The following is a 19222-nucleotide window of genomic DNA, read 5'->3' as shown; positions in this document are numbered from 1 at the left end:
GCGCTGGGAGGGTGAGAGGTAACATCTGGTGGGACGTGTTATGGACTGGACCAGATCAGACCAGTCCAGTCCAGACCTGACCCACTTAATATTTTGAGTAGGCTAGACCCGAACTACTACTAATTTTTAACGGCAAATGTAAAATGCCATGTTCCAGGTGCAATGTGATCTGCAATACAGTCGACGTTAAGCAAAGCGCAATTTATTTAAACACTATAGTTAAAATACAACCAAAGAAAGAGGCATTTAGAACAGCTTAACTTTATTGGAAAACTTAACAGCATAATTGATACAATAACTGTTATTAATTAACTGTTCCAATATAGCAACATTCATAAACACACCCGTTTGGCAAAAGCGAATTCAAAAACTCTGGTTTTGTCTTGCGTGCAATTCAGCAGCCTAGGAAGAGAACCTTCCAGCTTTCATCTGTAATCAACAGAGGTAAAAATAGCTTCCACTTCAAGCCCACGAAAGCTAAACCTAAAAACTGAAGAGAAAAGTTAGAAAGCCTGTGCTGAAAGAACTGGCCACACCCATCCAGGCTGCTTCTGTTGTTCAAGTTAGTCAGTTCTGCTAAAACACGGTAGTTCCATCCTTATGCAATCCCGTGTTATAAGAAAATTGTATAATAGCAGCACCATTTAGACTATTGGAGCCAGAACTGCATTGTAACCAATACTCACTTTTATAACTTCCGCGCTTGATAAACAGTGTCCCCTCATTTGTCAATTGTGATAGAGGGAATTAGTGTAAATGAAGCGTATTGAAGCAGAATGACCTGTATAGGTGACCACCCCAAGGCCACTCAAGCCGCTTACTCGAGTAACCTTGGTAGATGGCTCGTAACCTCTGGCTTCAAATACAGAATAAAATAACCTCCTAAATTGTCAGAGATAGACCTGTGCCGTCAGGAAGGGCTTTTGTTTAGATTCGATTCCCTACAGTGTGGAAACAGGCCCTTCGGCCCAACCAGTCCACACCGTCCCTCTGAAGAGTAACCCACCCAGATCAAGATTTGGAGGTGCCGGTGTTGGACTGGGGTGTACAAAGTTAAAAATCACACAACACCAGGTTATAGTCCAACACGTTTAATTGGAAGCACACTAGCTTTCAGTGTGCTGATCCTTCACAATCACCTGATGAAGGAGCGGCGCTCCAAAAGCTAGTGTGCTTCCAATTAAACCTGCTGGACTATAACCTGGTATTGTGTGATTTTTAACTTTGTCCACCCAGGCCCATTTTCCCTCTGACTAATGCACCTAACACTCTGGGCAGTTTAGCATGGCCAATTCACCTGCACATCTTTGGACTGTGGGAGGAGATCCACGCAGACACGGGGAGAATGTGCAAATTCCACACACTGTCGCCCGAGGCTGGAATCAAACCTGGTACCCTGGTGCTGTGAGGCAGCAGTGCTAATCACTGCCCGATCAAGGCCTGTTTCCACATTTACTCCCCTGTGGGATCCACTTGACCAGACACACGGGTCCGTCATAAAAGCATTGATGGGTTGAGCGGCCTGATAGTGTGTAAATATTTCTGTGATTGTGTGAAGTCAGTTAGAGAGAGCCTTGCACCGCCTCCCCCCTCCCCCCCTCCCCCCCACCTCCCAAAACATAATTGTCCCTCCTCCAGAAAAAAAGCAGCATTATGGTCTATGCACGCACAGATGGCATCTTGTTCCACCTTGCCACCACCTCTCCTGGCCGAGGGTATGTTGCCTTAGCACTGGGCAAGCAGAAATTTCACTGACTCTGGGATGATGAAAGCCATGATATTTAGATCCTGCAACACTCTTCTCTTATCCACAAATCTGTTTGCCTCCCTGGGAACTGACTAACCCCTGCACCCCCTCCCCATTTCTGTCCCCTTGACCAGCCCCCACACCTCCTCCCTATCTCTCTCTCAGATCTCTGCGCTCCTTCAGTTCCAGCCTCTTGCTCCCCCTGATTCCTGTAGCTCTACCTTTAGCTGCCTGATGTGCGGAGCTTTGGAATTCCTTCTCTAAACCTCGAGCAAGTTTGCTTGTCCTCTCCCTAATATCCCTTAGCTGTCCAGTTTTGATTCCATGAAACACTACAGGGCATCTTTAACTTAAAGGTAGTGCACAAGTACAAATTGTTGCTGAAATTGCACCCACGCTCACATTCATTTTAAAGGGGAAACGCCCGAGTTTGTAATGATGCAAGTGGAAGACAATGGCAACTGGACAAAGGTTGAGTCCTTTGTTAAACTGCCTACTTCCCTCTAACCCTGCTTCATGCTTTAAGATAATGCTGTGAACTGTATGGTGATGGGGAGAATGTTCTTTCCTGCTTCATCTCCTGTTCCCTATAATCTTCAGGAACACTGGCCTTGTCCAGATTGAGTTTTATTAAAGGGGAGTCTCAGGAGAAGCACCTATTTCTCTCGTGTAGATAAGGTTCTGGTAAACAACTAAGAAGATTTGTCATTTTGCATTTTGTCTCTGTTCAATGTGTTTTTTTGTTGAGAAACCTAGGTGAAGGGTCAAAGCAGTTAGCGCAGAACAACACCATGTTTGAGAAGAGTAGGAAAGAAGATGAGGTAGAACAAGTAGGTGATGCTACGCGAGTTTTGCAAAATGTTTAAACAGTTGCAGTGTTTAAAAATGCTCCTGGAATATTTCTGAAGAGAGGCATGTTGCCTTTGTCAGGGGACACGTAAAAATTCCAAATTTCTGGGAACGGGGAACTCATTCCCTGAAAGCCACGTAGGTTTGTGTTCAAGCCAGTGCTGCTGCTCAGTTAGCGGGGTGTTTCCTCCATGGCAAAGCCTTTGCTGAGTCAATCAAACCTTTTTGTATATTAAATTCCCTCCTGTAGTGTAAATTGTGACCGTTTGAAATTTGGAGTCCTTGCATATTGTCCTGACGACCGCAAGGCTAATAGCTGCAGTGATGCCGCCCTCACTGGGTGTTCTGAATATGAGGCAGCAGCTGGGGTGGGGGTGGGGGTTAGTGTCTGGCTGTTCCTGGTGCCCAAGTACATGGGGAAACTGAGCCCACAACGGGCGCTGTCTGAAATGATGCCCCACCTTATCTTGCTGCCCTTATCTACTGGTACGGCCACTCTCGGGGACCACAAGCGCGCTCTCTATATTGGTGCTGCAAAGTATTGTATACTTTCCTCTCTCACCTTTGACCTCCCAAACGGCATCACCTCAACTTGTCAGGATTAAACACCGTGTGCCATTTCTCCGGCCAACTTTCCACTGACCTATGTCAGTTTATATCCTTTGTCAACCTCCTTCACTGTTCACAATTCCTCCAATTTTCATGTCTCCTGTGAACTTACCAACCAGATCACCTCCGTCGTCATCCAAGTACGAGCACTGGTGCTTGCTGATCACGGGCCTCCAGTCTGAGAAACAACCCTCCTCTACTTGCTGCTGTTCCCTACCGTCAAGCCAGTCTTGTATCCAACTGGCAAGCTCTCCCTGAATCCCAAGTGATCTAACTTTACTAACCAGTGTACCAGGTTGGGGCGTGGGAATTAACATGCCCCCAGCACCTGAGCTGCCCACCTCTTTCAAGACCTCCTGGGTACTGGTGGACACCACGTGCTTGGTGCTAAGTGCACTCTGACACCATTGGCACAAAAGAGAGACAGGCTGTCGGCAATATAATCCCACCTTTTTTTTTGTTGGTCAGCCAGTTCAGAAGTATTATGATGTACCTCTGGAGCAGGTGGGGCTTGAACCCATGATTCCTGACTCAGAGGTAGGGACTCTACCACTGTGCTGCAAAGAGGCCCCTCAAAAAATAATCACATTTCTTAAGTACAGCTCCAATGAGCATCCCCTGCTTGCAGTTAACTGTGAAGCTGTTTTTGGCTTGCCCTTAAAGGGACCTGATTTCCCTGACACGATATTGCCATTCAGTGCCAGGACCCTAGTGACAGTGAGGTTAACGTGCCCAACTGCGACCAGGCCGAAGCTTTCTTTTGTAAGCAGAGACCGAATTGCGCTCCTAACCGTTTTCTTGTTGAACTTCCCGCAGTCAAACCATCCCCGTCGAAGAAGAGCCGAATTGGCATGGCATCCACACGCCGGGCACCAGCGGGAGGAGCTAGCCAACCACACCCAATCCTGACGGAGGCGGCGAAAGTGCAGATGGTTGACAGGGAGATCACTGAAGCGGTTATTGAACAAGGTAATGGCGGAGGGTGAAGGTTAGGTGTTTGGCACTGCTGCCAAGTTGGACCCGACACCCATTGGAGGGTGGGGGAGGGAATGATGGGTGAAGAGTTGTCTAGACTTGAGATTAGCTTGCTCACTCTCTCCATGGATCTGGCCTGACCTGCTGTGGTCTCCAGCATTTGTTGTATTCAGTACATTTTATGCGCTGTGTGATCTCTGCAGTTAAATTTAATCTCTGGCGTTTTAATTTGGATGAATGCGAGGTATTGCGTTCTGGCAAAGCAAACAGGGACAGGACTTACACAATTAAAAGTGTTGTAGGACACAGACACCTAAGGAGAGAAATCAGAGTTATGTTTCTGGTCTGGTGAGCCTTCCTCGGGATTCTGGATGATTCTGTGCTCTTGTCCAAGACAGTGTCTTTTCCTGATTTCCATCTGCCCCACCCCCTTATGAATGCCTTCTCCAGTTTGGAGACCCTAGGTCCTGCAATTCCATCCCTAAACCTCATTGGTTTGCTCTTTCTCTTGCTCTCGCCCTCATTTAGGGTCCCCCTCTTTATTCCAAGTCTTTGGTTGCTCAGCCCATCATCACAGTGCATGCTTTAGTGCCAACCTTTTGGTTGGCTATGCCTCTGTGATGCTGGCTTCACATTCAGGCCTTCCAGTCGGCCAGCTGGGAAATCTGCTGTCGAGCAGCTCCATATAGTTCGTGCAGAATCATAGACACCCACGGTGTGTGGAAGCTGGCCATTCGGCCCATCGAGTTCACACTGACCCACCGAAGAGCATCCCACCCAGACCTGTCACTGTAACCCTGTATCTCCCACAGTTACACCCCGCCAGAGTGCATATCTGTGGACACTGGGACAATTTAGCATGGCCAATCCACCCTAACTTGCACATCCCTGGGCACTAAGGGACAATTTAGCATGGCCAATCCACCCTAACCTGCACATCCCTGGGCACTATGGGACAATTTAGCATGGCCAATCCACCCTAACCTGCACATCCCTGGGCACTACGGGACAATTTAGCATGGCCAATCCACCCTAACCTGCACATCCCTGGGCACTAAGGGACAATTTAGCATGGCCAATCCACCCTAACCTGCACATCCCTGGGCACTAAGGGACAATTTAGCATGGCCAATCCACCCTAACCTGCACATCCCTGGGCACTAAGGGACAATTTAGCATGGTCAATCCACCCTAACCTGCACATCCCTGGGCACTATGGGGCAATTTAGCATGGCCAATCCACCCTAACCTGCACACCTTCGGACTGTGGGAGGAAACCGGAGCATCCAGAGGAAACCCACGCAGACACAGCAGGGAGAATGTGCAAAGTCCACAGTCAGCAGCCCGAGGCTAGAATTAAATCTGGGTCCCTGCTGCTGTGAGGCAGTGGTGCTAGCCAGTGTGCCACCCTGAGGAGGGTGACCTGATGCTCCCATTTGTCCACCCCACTGATTTTTAGATATCACTTGCAAGTCCCTTCGCTCTGAGTGAGAGTGGCACGGTTGGCAGCGTTGGGGTTGTAAGTCCCTTGTGTGGGGAATGCTGCCCTGAGCAAGCTCAACAAGGAACCTGCCTGTCATTGCAGATGGGCTTTTAGATTAGATTAGATTAGATTAGATTACTTACAGTGTGGAAACAGGCCCTTCAGCCCAACAAGTCCACACCGCCCCGCCGAAGCGTAACCCACCCATACCCCTACATCTACACCTACCCCTTACCTAACACTACGGGCAATTTAGCATGACCAATTCACCTGACCCTGCACATCTTTGTACTGTGGGAGGAAACCGGAGCACCCGGAGGAAACCCACGCAGACACGGGGAGAACGTGCAAACTCCACACAGTCAGTCGCCTGAGGCGGGAATTGAACCCGGGTCTCCGGCGCTGTGAGGCAGCAGTGCTAACCACTGTGCCACCGTGCCGCCCACAATGTTTTTAATTCCAAGCCATTGTAATTTAATTCTTCTTTTAATTCCTTCCTGGAGGTACACTCCTAGTGTTCCTTGTGGGTCGAGCTGTATTCCAAATAGAAAGTAGGTTTGAATCTCGGAGAACACGAATCTTGTCAAAACTTTACACCTCGCATGGATCAGGATAGATGAGAGTACAAAATTTCAAAGGGAACTTTATACTGCATCAGTGAAGGGTGCTGATTGGTTGCGAGCTTGCCACAGCGAGTGGCCGCCTTTGTATTGTTCAGAAAAATTTCATTTGGATGGCATCCTTCACACAACTCCAGGCATCCCAAAGCACATTGGGTCTCGAAGCAGTCGGCTGCAGTCTTTGTTGTAATGCACAAAATGTGCCACTCAAGACTGCACACAGCAGGGTAATGGTGGCACATGGCTGGGTGAAGGGTTGTCCTGAAGAAAGAGCGCACACATTATGTATTGGAGTTGGAAAGAATTTATCAGAACTCAAAATTCTGGGAGGGCCCTGGACAGAGTGGGGTAGTGAGAGGACGCTGCCCCTTTGTCGGAGAAACTGGAATGAGGAGGCACAGTTTCAAAGTAAGACCCTTTTAAGGTTGGGGGGGGGGGTGTTGAGTGTTTTTTTTTTCCCTGAGGGTTGCTAGCCTGTAGAGTTCTCTTCCTTTGGGGGTGGTGGAGGCTGGGGCATGGAATTTTTTTTTTGGTTTATCGACGGATAATTGAGGGCTACAGGGGACAGAGAGATAATGGAGTTCAAACTCCAACTGGATCAACCATGATCTCAACTGAATGGTGGCGCAGGATTGGAGGGCTGACTGAGTCATACTGCATGGAAACACACCCTTCAGCCCATCCAGCCCATGTCTGCCATAATTCCAATCTAAATTAGTCCCACCTGCCTGTTCCTGACCTATATCCCTCCAAATGTTTCCTATTCATGTACTTAGCCAAATGTCTTTTTAACATTATAACTGCATCCTCCACTTCCTCTGGAGGTTCGTTTCACACAAGAGCTATCTGTGTTTTTAAAAGAAAAACTGCCCCTCTTGTCTTTTTAAAAGCACCTTCTCTAACCTTAAAATTATTGCCCTTCGTCTTGAAATCCCCCAGCCTGGGGGAAGGACATCTGCCATTCACCTTATCTCATGATTTTATAAACCTCTATATAAGGTCACCTCAACCTCTGGAAGCATAACTCAAGCCCTCCATTCCCAGCAACATCCTGGTGAATCTCTTCTGAGCCCTTTCCAGCTTAATAATCTCCTTCCTGTAACAAGACCTCACCAACCTCTTGTACAGCCTCAATAAGACGACCCAACTCTGATACCCAAATGTCCGGGCAGTGAAGGCAAGCATTCTGAAAGCCTCCTTCACCACTCTGTGTCGCAAACTTAAAAGAATTGTCCACGTGAACTCCAAGGCACCTCCTTTCCACAACACTTGCAGTTACTTAAAAATATACAAATTGTATATTCTTGATCCTCGGTGCTATGATGCTTCCACCGGACCCACACTACTTTAAAAATGATGCAGGTTCTGATGTAAACCTTGTGACTTGAGGACACATCTCTTCCTCCTGACGGAGGCTGCAGGATTGCAGAGGCAGCACAGGGCTCCCTCGGAATATGCCGGGCTGAGTTTTGCGGGCACACATCTGAGCGTGTTACCCTCTCTGCCACAGCTCGCTCTCTGTCTGTGTGTCTCTCTGTCTGTCTGTGTGTCTCTCTGTCTGTCTGTGTGTCTCTCTGTCTGTCTGTGTGTCTCTCTGTCTGTCTGTGTGTCTCTCTGTCTGTCTGTGTGTCTCTCTGTCTGTCTGTGTGTCTCTCTGTCTGTCTGTGTGTCTCTCTGTCTGTCTGTGTGTCTCTCTGTCTGTCTGTGTGTCTCTCTGTCTGTCTGTGTGTCTCTCTGTCTGTCTGTGTGTCTCTCTGTCTGTCTGTGTGTCTCTCTGTCTGTCTGGTGTAACCTGTGGCAGGTGTCATTTTGGCTTGTGTCTGGAACTTGCTGATCAAGTGCTGACTGCAATTTTTTTAAATTTTGTTTTGTTTTTGCCCCTTCTGGCAGGAGTGTATCAGGGGCGCCCTGACATCCTCCCCAGGACCCCACCGTTAGACGAGGCTACCAGCCTTTCAGCGGCAACCACCTTGTCCAATTCGTCTCTGGCGGAACCTGGAGGATTGGACAGCACAGGCGCAAACTCTCCAGTCTCCAGGTTAGTCGTGTTAAGTCTCGCTGTGCAAGAGGAGGCTATTCGGCCCATCATATTTGTTGTGCCAGCTCTTTGTGAAAGCTATCCAGTTAGTTGCCACCTCTCTGACTTTTCATTTGAAGTATTTGTTTTTAATGCTGCGGTTAATCCTGTATTGACTTCCTTGCTGTTGGAAAGTCTGTCATAATACGGTACAGAACAGGCCCTTCAGCTCATGGAGTCTGAACTGATATAGTTTTCTAACTATACACAATTCCCAGCACTTGGCCCATTGCCATGACAGTTATCCACCTTCGTTATAAAAGTGGTGGGGTATCCTGCCTCTCCTACCCTCCCAGGCACTGCATTCCAGACCCCCCACCACCTTCTCATCCTGCGTCAACATGAATGGCTTCACGTGTCAGCCACACCTCCCCCTCCAAGTCATTCCCTTTGCTCGTCATTTGGTTCCCAGTTTGGTTTAACCTCACTCCTTTTTCAAAGGATTCCCAACTTTCCGACTTGGTGTTCAAATCCCTCCAATGAGTCTGTGTAACCTTCAACAACCCTTCGCGATCTCGCTGACTACCTCAAATCACATCTTCTCCCCCCACCCCATCGTTATAAGCTCCCCTTGCCCCTGCATTGCCTCTCTACCTCTGTCACCCCCTCCAGCCCCCCTACACCCCCTTCCTATCTCTGTCACCCCCTCCAGCCCCTACACCCCCCTCCCTGGCGCTCTCGCCCCCCCCCGTACCGGCTCTGTCACCCCACCCCCTTCCCTGTGTGAACTTTTGCAGTGCCTAAAGCCCTCTGATATTTCTGCCCTGCCCCCCCCCGCCGCCGAACACTCCTCCATTGCCTGCCATGCCTTCAGCGGTTTTGGGCCCTAAGCCCTGAAATCCTCCACCTTCGCACCCCACCCCCCCCCCCCCCACCTCCATTTGTTTTGGTCGTCCGCTCAGCACCTCTGCTACAGTGCCCTCAGGAGAGTGTTCCTTTGCTACCAATCCTGTGCAACCCCTTACAATGTTCTATTTTGCCTCGTTAAAGGCAACTTGCTCTGATCAGGTCCCTGAATGGGGTTTATTTCAGAGCAAGTTTGTGCCGTGCCGTGCCATTCTGAGCGTCCTGATGTTCGGCGTGATCTTTTGCAGGGCCTTGGCATTGGACGTGCAAGCGGCCTATCAAACTGATCCTCAACCCCCCACGCAGATAGCCAGCAGTGTGGAAAGGTGAGAGTTCGGGCTAGGGTCATTCGCAGGGACTTTGGTCTCTGCCCGGAGAATTCTTTTGCCTGGACAGCAGTGAAGGCAAGGCTGTTGAATGTAATGAAGGCCGAGTTGGATCGAGGTTTGGCAGACAAGGGTGTGGATTTGAGGGGAGCAAGCGGGAAAGTGGAGTTGAGGCTGCATTCGGGTTAGCCATGACCTTTTCGGAATGTGGGGCAGGTCAGCACAAGGGGCTGAATGTCCACCTGCCCCAACTTTCCTAATTGAGAGTCAGGCTGAGCCTCCACTTGCACTACCATCGTGTTCACAGTTTTCACTGACAAACGCGTGCCAGGGATAGTCAACCATTCAGTCCGAGTAGGAGCAAATTACTGCTGCTGCTGGGTCTGTACTGATGACAGGGAAAGCTGAGAGAGCACAGTGGGTCAGGCAGCATCCACGGAGAGGGAGCAAGCTAACGTTTTGAGTCCAGCTGACTCTGAGGTTGCCTTTCCCCTTTCAAAGGTTTTTCTCTTGCAAGGGAGAGCTCAGAGGGATGTGCTGACTGAGCGTGAAGGAGGTTAATGCCTGTCCTTTTTTCTTCCTTCTCACTCCCCTGCCCCCTTTCCCTAAACACCCTCCCCTACCCCCCCCCCCCCCCCCCCCCCCCCCTCCGCCCCGATCAGTATCCCTCCAATTGTTTCGGAGCCTGTGGCGGGGAGTCTCCCTTCAGAGCTGTGCATTGGGTCAAAAGCAGACGAGGGCACCCGGTGCCATGATGCAGTGCTAGAAACTGAAATTTGCTTTGTAAGTACCGTGCTCGGGTGAGGCAGGGTGGGTTGGGGAGGGGTGTCATGGGGAGGAGGGGGAAGCCTCTCTGTTCTGGTTCACCTGCTGGAGCCACTCCACCATCTCTCCTCTCCCCCCCCGCCCCCAGCCCACGTCCAGGTGAGGTGGAGGCCTCTCTGTGGCCACAGTTAGCCCTGTAGAGCTTCGCAAACCCCCTCCCCTCCCCCGCCCCCCCCCCCGCCCCCCCGGGAGAGACAGGATGGGCCTGCTCCCCTTCCCCAATTGCTGAACTGTCCGTCCTCCCCCCTCCGACTGTCTGCTGGCAAGGTCTGTGTGTCCTGCGAACTAACATTGCAGCCTCACTTGTAAAACCATGCCCAATCACCCTGTAACATTGCACCCCCCTCGCTCATTCACTGGGCCTACTCGCCAGTTCAAATCCTGGTTGATTTGGGCTTGTGCAGAGAGGTTTTTTTTCTTAGAAAGGCACTCCTCTCCTCTTCTGCAAATGCTGGTCAAACCCGACCTTCCCCCAGCGACGAGGCCACTACTGACTTGACAGCCAGTAACGCCTGGCCCTTCCATCCGAAACGAGACCCCCCCCCCCCCTCCTGCATTCCATGACCAAGAGTCCGCCTTCCCCCTCGGTGCCCAGTCTGAGCTCCCGTGTTCTCCATCAGTGATTGAGATGCTGAGCCCCACCCTCCCCAACCTCATAAACTTAAAGGCTGGTCAGCAGAAGGTGGTCACAATGCAAGGCCTACGAATGCAGAGACTCTCGTCACGTTCTGCGGGTCATGGTTCGATTCCTGCTGTGTGGCAGAATTTGATCATCCTTTTACAAGCAACAGGTAGACACAGCTTTTAAGGCTCGGGGATTGTGGGAATCCTCCTTCTTCCCCCCCACGCACACGCGCACACATGCATTCAAGGATGGGAAAGCAGGAGATGCAAGGGAGAGAGGGGCAGGAAGGAGAGGGTGATGAGAGCTGCAGGTGCCGGGGGGGGCAGGCTGTGGAGCAGAAGCAGCAGGGGTTTGCCTGGAGCTGTGGAGAGTCAGACTGGAGGGTCCTGGCTGGGAAACCCCTTTAGATGTGTGACATTTTATATGTGATCTGGTTACTGATGTCTCCAGAGCTTGCAGGGTGGTAAGTGTCTCAGGTGTTCTCACTTAGTACCCTTTTTGTAGAGCAGGGATAATATATAAAACTCTCCTGTGTTTACTGATGATGTGCCAAGTTTGAAGCATTAGAATGGGGTTGAAATGGGAAAGCGATTTGAAAGTGCAGCCTTCACAGAAACTGTTCTGCTGCATGCAGCTCCTAATTGTTATCAGTCTGTCCTCTGCTTTCAGTGTTGCCCTATCTCTCTGTTTTGTCTCTCTCTCTCTCTCTCTCGCTATCGCTTGTTTCCTCTGTCCGCTAACCCTGTGCCAGTTCTCGGAGGGAAGGTATTGGATCTGTGCGTCGCCTGTCCTCCCCCGACCCCCGTGTCTGCCAGAGCCTCTGGAGGCTGTTGATGGCAAGGATGGTGAAGTAAGTTCCCGTCCGCTCCCTGTCAGCATTACTGGACACATCCCCTCCATTCTCCCCATCTGCTTTGACCCTCTTCTCCCTTGTGCGTAAATGAGAGTCTCGTCGGAGGATTGCTGGCTGGTTTGGAGTGGCGTTGCCATTTTGACTTGACATGTCTGCCCCTCCTCCACCATCCAAATGTCTAACCAGATCACCCTTTGTTCGGAAGTTTGGCTTCCCATTGGTGTGGCTAGTTTCCACTGTCCGCACCTACAGCAGCAATTTACAATCCGTATAGCAGCTTTCACAGAGTAAAATATATCAGCTCAGCTTGCTCAAAGAGTTGGGTATTAAGAGGTTCGGTGGCACGGTGGTTAACAGTTCCGCCCTCTAGCACGAGAGCACCCCCCCACCTTGGCAATTGTCTCGGTGGAATTTGCACATTCTCAACCTCTTGTCTGTGTGGGTTTCCTCCGGGTGCTCCGGTCTCCTCCTCTAGTCCAAAGATGTGCAGGTTAGGGTGGATTGGCCATGCTACATTGTCCCATAGTGCCCAGGGATGTGCAGGTTAGGGTGGATTGGCCATGCTACATTGTCCCATAGTGCCCAGGGATGTGCAGGTTAGGGTGGATTGGCCATGCTACATTGTCCCATAGTGCCCAGGGATGTACAGGTTAGGGTGGATTGGCCATGCTACATTGTCCCTGTGGATTGGCCATGCTAAATTGTTCCATAGTGCCCAGGGATGTACAGGTTAGGGTGGATTGGCCATGCTAAATTGTCCCCATAGTGCCCAGGGATGTGTAGGTTAGGGTGGATTGGCCATGGGAAATTGTCCCATAGTGCCCAGGGATGTGTAGATTAGGGTGGATTGGCCATGCTACATTGTCCCTGTGGATTGGCCATGCTAAATTGTTCCATAGTGCCCAGGGATGTGTAGATTAGGGTGGATTGGCCATGCTAAATTGTTCCATAGTGCCCAGGGATGTGTAGATTAGGGTGGATTGGCCATGGGAAATTGTCCCATAGTGCCCAGGGATGTGTAGATTAGGGTGGATTGGCCATGCTACATTGCCCTGTAGAGTCCAGGGATATGTAGGTTAGGATGGATTGGCCACGCTAAATTTCCCAGTGATTAAGGGAGAGATCTGGCAAAAGCCACTGCCCTCGCCAGTGATCACTGCCCAAAGCAAAAGTGATTTAAAAGAGCAAAATTAATCTCATTGGGAGGTGAATGAGCCAGTGGTACAGTCCAGAGATCTCTCCCAAATCCCCTCTACCTCTCAATCCTCAAAACCTACATCCTTGACTTAGCTTTCAGTCATTTGCTGTGACGTTTCCTTTGCTTGGCTCGCTGTCAGAGTTCTGTTCACCCTCCTGCGAATCCTTGATGCGTTTGACTGCCTTTAACGGTGCTATAGAGCTGCAATTTATCTTTACCTGTTTTGGTGCAACATTGCTGAGCTGCACACGAGTTTGGGGCAGGGGTTGCGGCCCGAGCAATAATCGAGCGTGGTGCTGGAAAAGCACAGCAGGTCAGGCAGCATCCGAGGAGCAGAAGAATCGATGTTTTGGGCATGAGCTCTTCATCAGGAATGTAGGGCTCTTGCCCGAAACGTCTATTTGCCTGCTCCTCGGATGCTGCCCGACCTGCTGTGCTTTTCCAGCACCACACACTCTCAACTCTGATCTCCAGCCTTCACTTTCGCCCACTCGATGTCCACAGTGGTTTCCCACACGGAACAACCGATTCAAGGCCAAAGTAGTTGCTGCTTTCAGCTGTAACGCACACGGCGAGACTGAATTAAAACTGCTCTTCGTGCTAAAAGTGTAACTATGGTCTCTCTCTCCTTCCCCCCCCCCTCTCTCTCTCTCTCTCTCTCTCTCCCCCCTTCCCCCCCCTCTCTCTCCTTCACCCCTCTCTCTCTCTCTCTCTCTCTCTCTCTCTCTCTCTCTCTCTCTCTCTCCTTCCCCCCCCCCTCTCTCTCTCTCTCTCTCTCCTCCCCCCCCTCTCCCACTCTCACTCTCTCTCTCTCCTTCCCTCTCTCTCTCTCTCTCCTCTCTCTCCCCTTCTCTCTCTCCCTCTCCTTCTCTCTCTCCCCTTCTCTCTCTCTCTCTCTCTCTCTCCCCTTCTCTCTCCCCTTCTCTCTCTCTCTCTCTCTCTCCCCTTCTCTCTCTCCTTCCCCCTCTCTCCTAACAGTGACCTAGACGGAGTGTAAATGCTGCATCCGGAGTCTCCCGTCTTCCTGCACGCGCTGTCTGGGTCGGCTCTGTACTCCCAACAAACCAGGAAACCGCCCCACGCCAAACGAAGGAGGCTGTTTATTTTGAGAGGAAGCTTTAATCCACCGGGAGGTGAGGGGTGTGAAAGCTCCCGCAGTGACTCTTGCCTGCCTTTCGTTGTCCCCCGCCCCAGCCGTCGGAGTGACCTTGACCTTCACCTGCTAACGTGCGCGAGTTCGCTTCCGATCGCCACGTGACTGCGAAACCAGGCAAGGAAGCTTTGGGGAGAGAAGGGGGAAAACGTCAAGACTGTTCTTTTTAATATATACGCCCATATATATATATAGTTATATATAAATATATATATATCTATATCTCTCTAAACAACAATTTAAACCTTTTCCTTGGAGGCTGATGAAGGATTCTGAGGAACATTTTGATCCCCTCTGTTTTGCATTGAAAATGGAGCCAGGATTTGTTTGTCTACTGGGGCATCCATCGCCAAATGATCTCTTCCTGATTAAATGTCTATATTAGACACTACATTTTCCTACTTTTTTGTTTAATAATGTGTATCCCAGGACCTTTTTTAATTTTGTCACATTTTACAAACTGTTACATGCGTGAGTGTGTTTGCTTGTTTTTCCTGAATTGGTATTTATGAATGTCATGTATTTAAGCTGTTTCCACCTCCTTTTCCCTTCCCCCTCCCCTCCCCCAATTTCGGGATAGCAGGAAGACACTCGCTTTCCGCAGACGTGCAATCTTGTGGCTTTTTTTTTTGAAACTACTTCCCCCAAAGGGAGGAAGCAGGCAGAGGAAAACTAGTAGGGAGTCTTTGACAAAAAAAAAACAAGAGCACTGGACATTGAGAGGTATCCCTGGTGTGCGTACGCCATAATGTTACAGATACTCTCATGTGTGCATCTCCGCTTTGGGGTGGACAGACTTCCTGCAGTATTCTCCCACTGTATGCGCAAAGCTGCGACATCAGTTTCTGATGACGCTGAAGTGCTGATGCCCCCAACCCCAAACTCGCTTCCAGGGAGCTGTACCCCTTGGACTGACTGGATACATTCTACCCCCGTTACCTTTTTATTGTCGCTGGGCGAGCAGTTGCCAAAATGGAACCGGCAATTGCCGCGAGTGTCCGGCTCCCCTCTGTGTATCACACGGCTGTTCCTTCCCCCAGTTTTGAGGAGGTGATGAATCAAGCCTCCACTCCTTCCCGGCTGGTTCGGTGTAAATCTCTTCCAGTGGGTGGCGGGGGGAGAGCGTTGTGGGTGAGATTAAAAACAAAGCTTTGTTTGTAGTTTCCAGGTTCCTGGTAAGTTGTCCTCAGATTTAGCGAGGAGTCTGTGTATTTGCGCGTGCTGGCCCATAATCTGTGCTGCGGCGGTGAGGCTGGGGAGTCTTTGCCTTTGGGAGCAGGGTGGTGTGGGAGGGGGAGGAACATGGAAATGTAAAGGATCGAATGTAACCTGCAGTCTTTTCCCCTCGCCACCTCGTCCCACTTCCCCAAACTGTACTGTGGACAACTCCAGTGAGAGTTTGGATAATTTGGTTCCCATGAGACTCCCCCCATTCACCGTTCCCACGGCACTGATTACCAACAGCGCTCACAGGAGGGGAGGCTAGTGGGTCACCTTCGGCATGTAATCTCAGGACGTTTGTGAACTCTTTGAGCACTGTATCTTTACAACTGAAGTGATTTGTTCGTTTATTTCCGAAGCCAGTCAGGAATGGGGCGAGGTTGCACTCCGAGCAGGGCTTCACAAGGTTATCTCGCTCTGTCCTTCACACTGCGCTCTCCTGAAATCCTGCTGGTTGCGGGGGGGGGGAAGAAGAAACAAATGGTGGACAGCATAACCCACTGTCTGCCCCCAGTCTGGGTTCTGCTCTCTGAGCTCCAGCAAGTCCCATAGCAGCGAGCTGGCCTGTCCCCTGGGCCGAGGTGGTAAACAGTGCCTGTTGATCAGCACAGCGGCTCAGAAAGCTGGCTTCCTGCATGTGGGCTCCCTGAGCTGTCGGTCTCTGTATTAAGGGGGTGAGCTTTTCCTTTGAATAAACGTGTGCAGGGTGCGTGCTGAAATCTGTGCTGCAGCCCTGCGGCTGATGGTCATTTAACACAGGTATTGGTTTAGATATCAAACTCCATGGTGTCCCTGTCCTGGGAATGTTTGACAGGGAGACAGTGTAGAGGTCGCTTTACTCTGTATCTAACCCCATGCCGCCCATGTTGGGGGGAGACAGTATAGAGAGTGCTTTACTCTGTTTTTGTCCCTGTCCTGGTAATGTTAGATTGGGACAGTGTAGAGGTAGCTTTTCCCTGTATTTAACAGTTGCACGTTCCCTGTCCTGGGAGGGTTTGATGCTGGGCAGCGTAGAGGGAGCTTTACTCTGTATCTAACCCCGTGCTGTCCCTGTCCCTGGGAGGGTTTGATGGGGGGGAGACAGGAAAGAGAGTGCTTTACTCTATATTTGTCCCCGTCCTGGTAATGTTAGATTGGGACAGTGTAGAGGTAGCTTTTCTCTGTATTTAACTTGCACTATCCTTGTCCTCAGAGGGTTTGATGAGGGACTGTGTAGAGAGAGCTTTAGTTTGTATCTACCTCCCTCTGCGCAGTGAGTATTTGATGGGCGCTGTGTAGAACCTGTTTCTTTGTCGCATTTGCTTTTCCTCCATTTGAAATAAAGTCTGAAAGCTGGGGGGATACAAAGGTGTGTTGGCTGTGCAGACATGTTGCACATTAAAGCAGTGAGTGTACATGGCTGGCTTCTGGTGCTGACTTCTGCCACACTTAAACATCTGAACGATGCTGTGGTCAAGTGGACGAAGTGGGAAGAGCCAGCTTCCATTCCAGCATTCTCCTCACAGCAAGCAAACAGCTGATCCTTTGAGTTTATCCCTCTGTGTGCCGAGTGAGCTGCCGCTGTGGTCCGTCAGACCAGAAATGGTAGCAGAGGGAGGGAAACGGGCCATGTTTCCAGACAGTGTTCCTCCTCCCCCTTCTGTTCCTCCGACAATTTCAGTTGTAGCTGAGTGGTTAGCTCGCTTGCCCCCCTCTGTCTCTGACCCCCTACTGAGGGTGGATGTGGATTCTGAACTCCAGACTTCCCACAAACCAGGGATGACGCTTCCACTGGCAGCGCGGGCGCTGTCGGATATGCTCTTCCCAGACTCCAAAATACTTGTCCAAATAGCACGAAACACTTGTGTTAATGATGACCGGTTCAGCCAACTGCTCCTCCCCCACCCCTCCGTGAGGTGTCTGTGACGCCCCATTCAGTCGATTAGCCTACCCACTAACTCTTCCTTCCTCAGTGTCATGGGAATGGACAAGCCAATTGCTCCCTGGTCAGTACCACATGGCTAGGCTGTGGCAGCTTGCTGCTTGTACATTTGCCTCAGCATTCCCCACGTTGTTAGCAGTGACTGCGCTGTGGCCGAAGATGCTGTTAAAAACCCAGCTTTGTCTTCTCCTCCTGCTTTACTATTGTTTTCTCAGTCAGCTTCCTGTCGCAGAGTTGCCACCTTTGCAGATGCTTGCCTTCTCCTTCAGCTCGTGACATCTTTGTTCCTCTTCTATGAGGAGCTGGGCTACGGGGGGGGAGGTGAAGGGTCACTGTTTGCACTACCTCAGGCCCTGATGCGAGAATGTGCACTCTGGCTTTTGCCGACAGGCTCTCTCCCTCCCTCTCTCTCTCTGTGTCTGTCTCTCTCTCTCTCTCTCTCTGTGTCTGTCTCTCTCTCTCTCTCTCTCTGTGTCTGTCTCTCTCTCTCTCTCTGTGTCTGTCTCTCTCTCTCTCTCTGTGTCTGTCTCTCTCTCTCTCTGTGTCTGTCTGTCTCTCTCTCTCTCTCTGTGTCTCTCTCCCTTTCCCTCTGTGTGTCTGTCTGTCTCTCTCACTCTCTCTCTGTCTGTCTGTCTCTCTTTCCCTCCCTCTCTGTTTCTCTCTCTCTCTGTTTTTCGCTCTCTCCCCCTCGTCTTCCCCTCTGTTTCTCCCTCCCTCCCCCGAAGCTGAACCACAGGGTTTAGTGTCTTGCCAAGATGCTTGATTATACCGACTGTGCCATCTGCCGTAGACTGTCTTGAAGGCTCTCCCTTCAGACATATGCCTGAATCCAACGCTTGAGGCTTTCTCTATTATCTGGCTGCTGTGTCAGCCTTGCAAATTTCTTTCCTTTTTTAAAAAAAGACGGATTCAGAATGCTTTCACTTGCCAGCTTCAGAGCCTTGTATTTTTTTTAACACAAGTACCATGTTTTAGATGTGCCAACTAAAGTGACCTTTCTCAGTCACTTCCGCTTTTTGCCTTTTTGTGGGTTTTGGGGGATGGGGAGGTGTGTGGAAGTGGTGGCCTTAATGCTGTCTTATTCCCAGGCTTGGGGGTGGGTGGGAGTCGGTGGTGAAGGTTGGTCCCAGCTGCTGGCAGAGCAAGACCCGTGCTCTCATTTTAGCTGGGTGGTGGTGAACCATGCTTTTCACCTTCGGTGCCACACAAATGCACCAAGGGCTCATCAGCTGTGACGCCCCTCGCAGCCGAGCAGCCTGCTGCCATTGCCTTCAGCCCGGAGGTGAGGAATGGAGGGGCAACGGGGTTCACCATGCCAAACCACACACCACCCCTCCCTCCCCCAGTCAAGTGACACAGAGAAAAAAAATGGATGCCACGTACCTTATTTGGCGCAGGCCCTGTCGTGAGCTTGCTTTGTGCTTCCGTTATTATGTACAGCCGGGACTGGAATGGAGCAGCTTTGGCCTGTACCAGTCTCTGGTTTCAATGAAGTGTTTTTATTTCCTGCATTTGTGATAACTTAAATACCTTAACTTTCCATTGACTTTGTATCTGTCGGTGTATAAATGGAGAGTTTACCTAACACACGTCTCTGACTTGTCTTTACTGGATGAGAGGGCTGGGATTGCTTCGGTTGACTGTCGCCACTTAAGATTTTACTGGTTTGGTTGAAAATTTCCAGTTCACGGTATTACATAGAATCCCCAACATGCTGACAGGCCATTCAGTCCATTAGGTAAAAGTGAGGACTGCAGGTCAGAGTCAAGGTTAGAGTGGTGCTGGAAAAGCACAGCAGGCCAAGCAGCATCCGAGGAGCAGGAAAATTGATATTTTTGGCAAAAGTCCATTGGCTGTGCTGGTGTTCCAAAACTGCACACCGTCCTCAAGGTGT

General features: G+C 50.4%; 1 protein-coding gene across 4 annotated transcripts in view; it reads left to right on the top strand.

Annotated features, from left to right (window-relative positions):
* The window catches only part of LOC140454026 (phosphatidylinositol 4-phosphate 5-kinase type-1 alpha-like), a 53569-nt gene extending 34656 nt beyond the window's left edge, over positions 1–18913 (top strand). For 3 of the 4 annotated variants that reach the window (XM_072548971.1, XM_072548970.1, XM_072548972.1), the window contains 5 exons: positions 4022–4174; positions 8174–8321; positions 9455–9532; positions 10195–10315; positions 14012–18913. In XM_072548971.1, the coding sequence (XP_072405072.1) occupies positions 4022–4174; positions 8174–8321; positions 9455–9532; positions 10195–10315; positions 14012–14014 (503 nt within the window). In that variant the 3' untranslated portion in view covers positions 14015–18913. The remainder of the gene's footprint in view (positions 1–4021; positions 4175–8173; positions 8322–9454; positions 9533–10194; positions 10316–14011) is intronic. The other variant, XM_072548973.1, reaches the window with a different exon arrangement.
* The last annotated feature ends 309 nt before the right edge of the window (positions 18914–19222 follow it).

Source organism: Chiloscyllium punctatum, chromosome 28 (genome assembly GCF_047496795.1).
Source record: "Chiloscyllium punctatum isolate Juve2018m chromosome 28, sChiPun1.3, whole genome shotgun sequence".
Classification (NCBI taxonomy): Eukaryota; Metazoa; Chordata; class Chondrichthyes; order Orectolobiformes; family Hemiscylliidae; genus Chiloscyllium; species Chiloscyllium punctatum.
The sequence above is the reverse complement of the archived record's forward strand: the minus strand, read 5'-3'. Positions and strand labels throughout refer to the sequence as shown.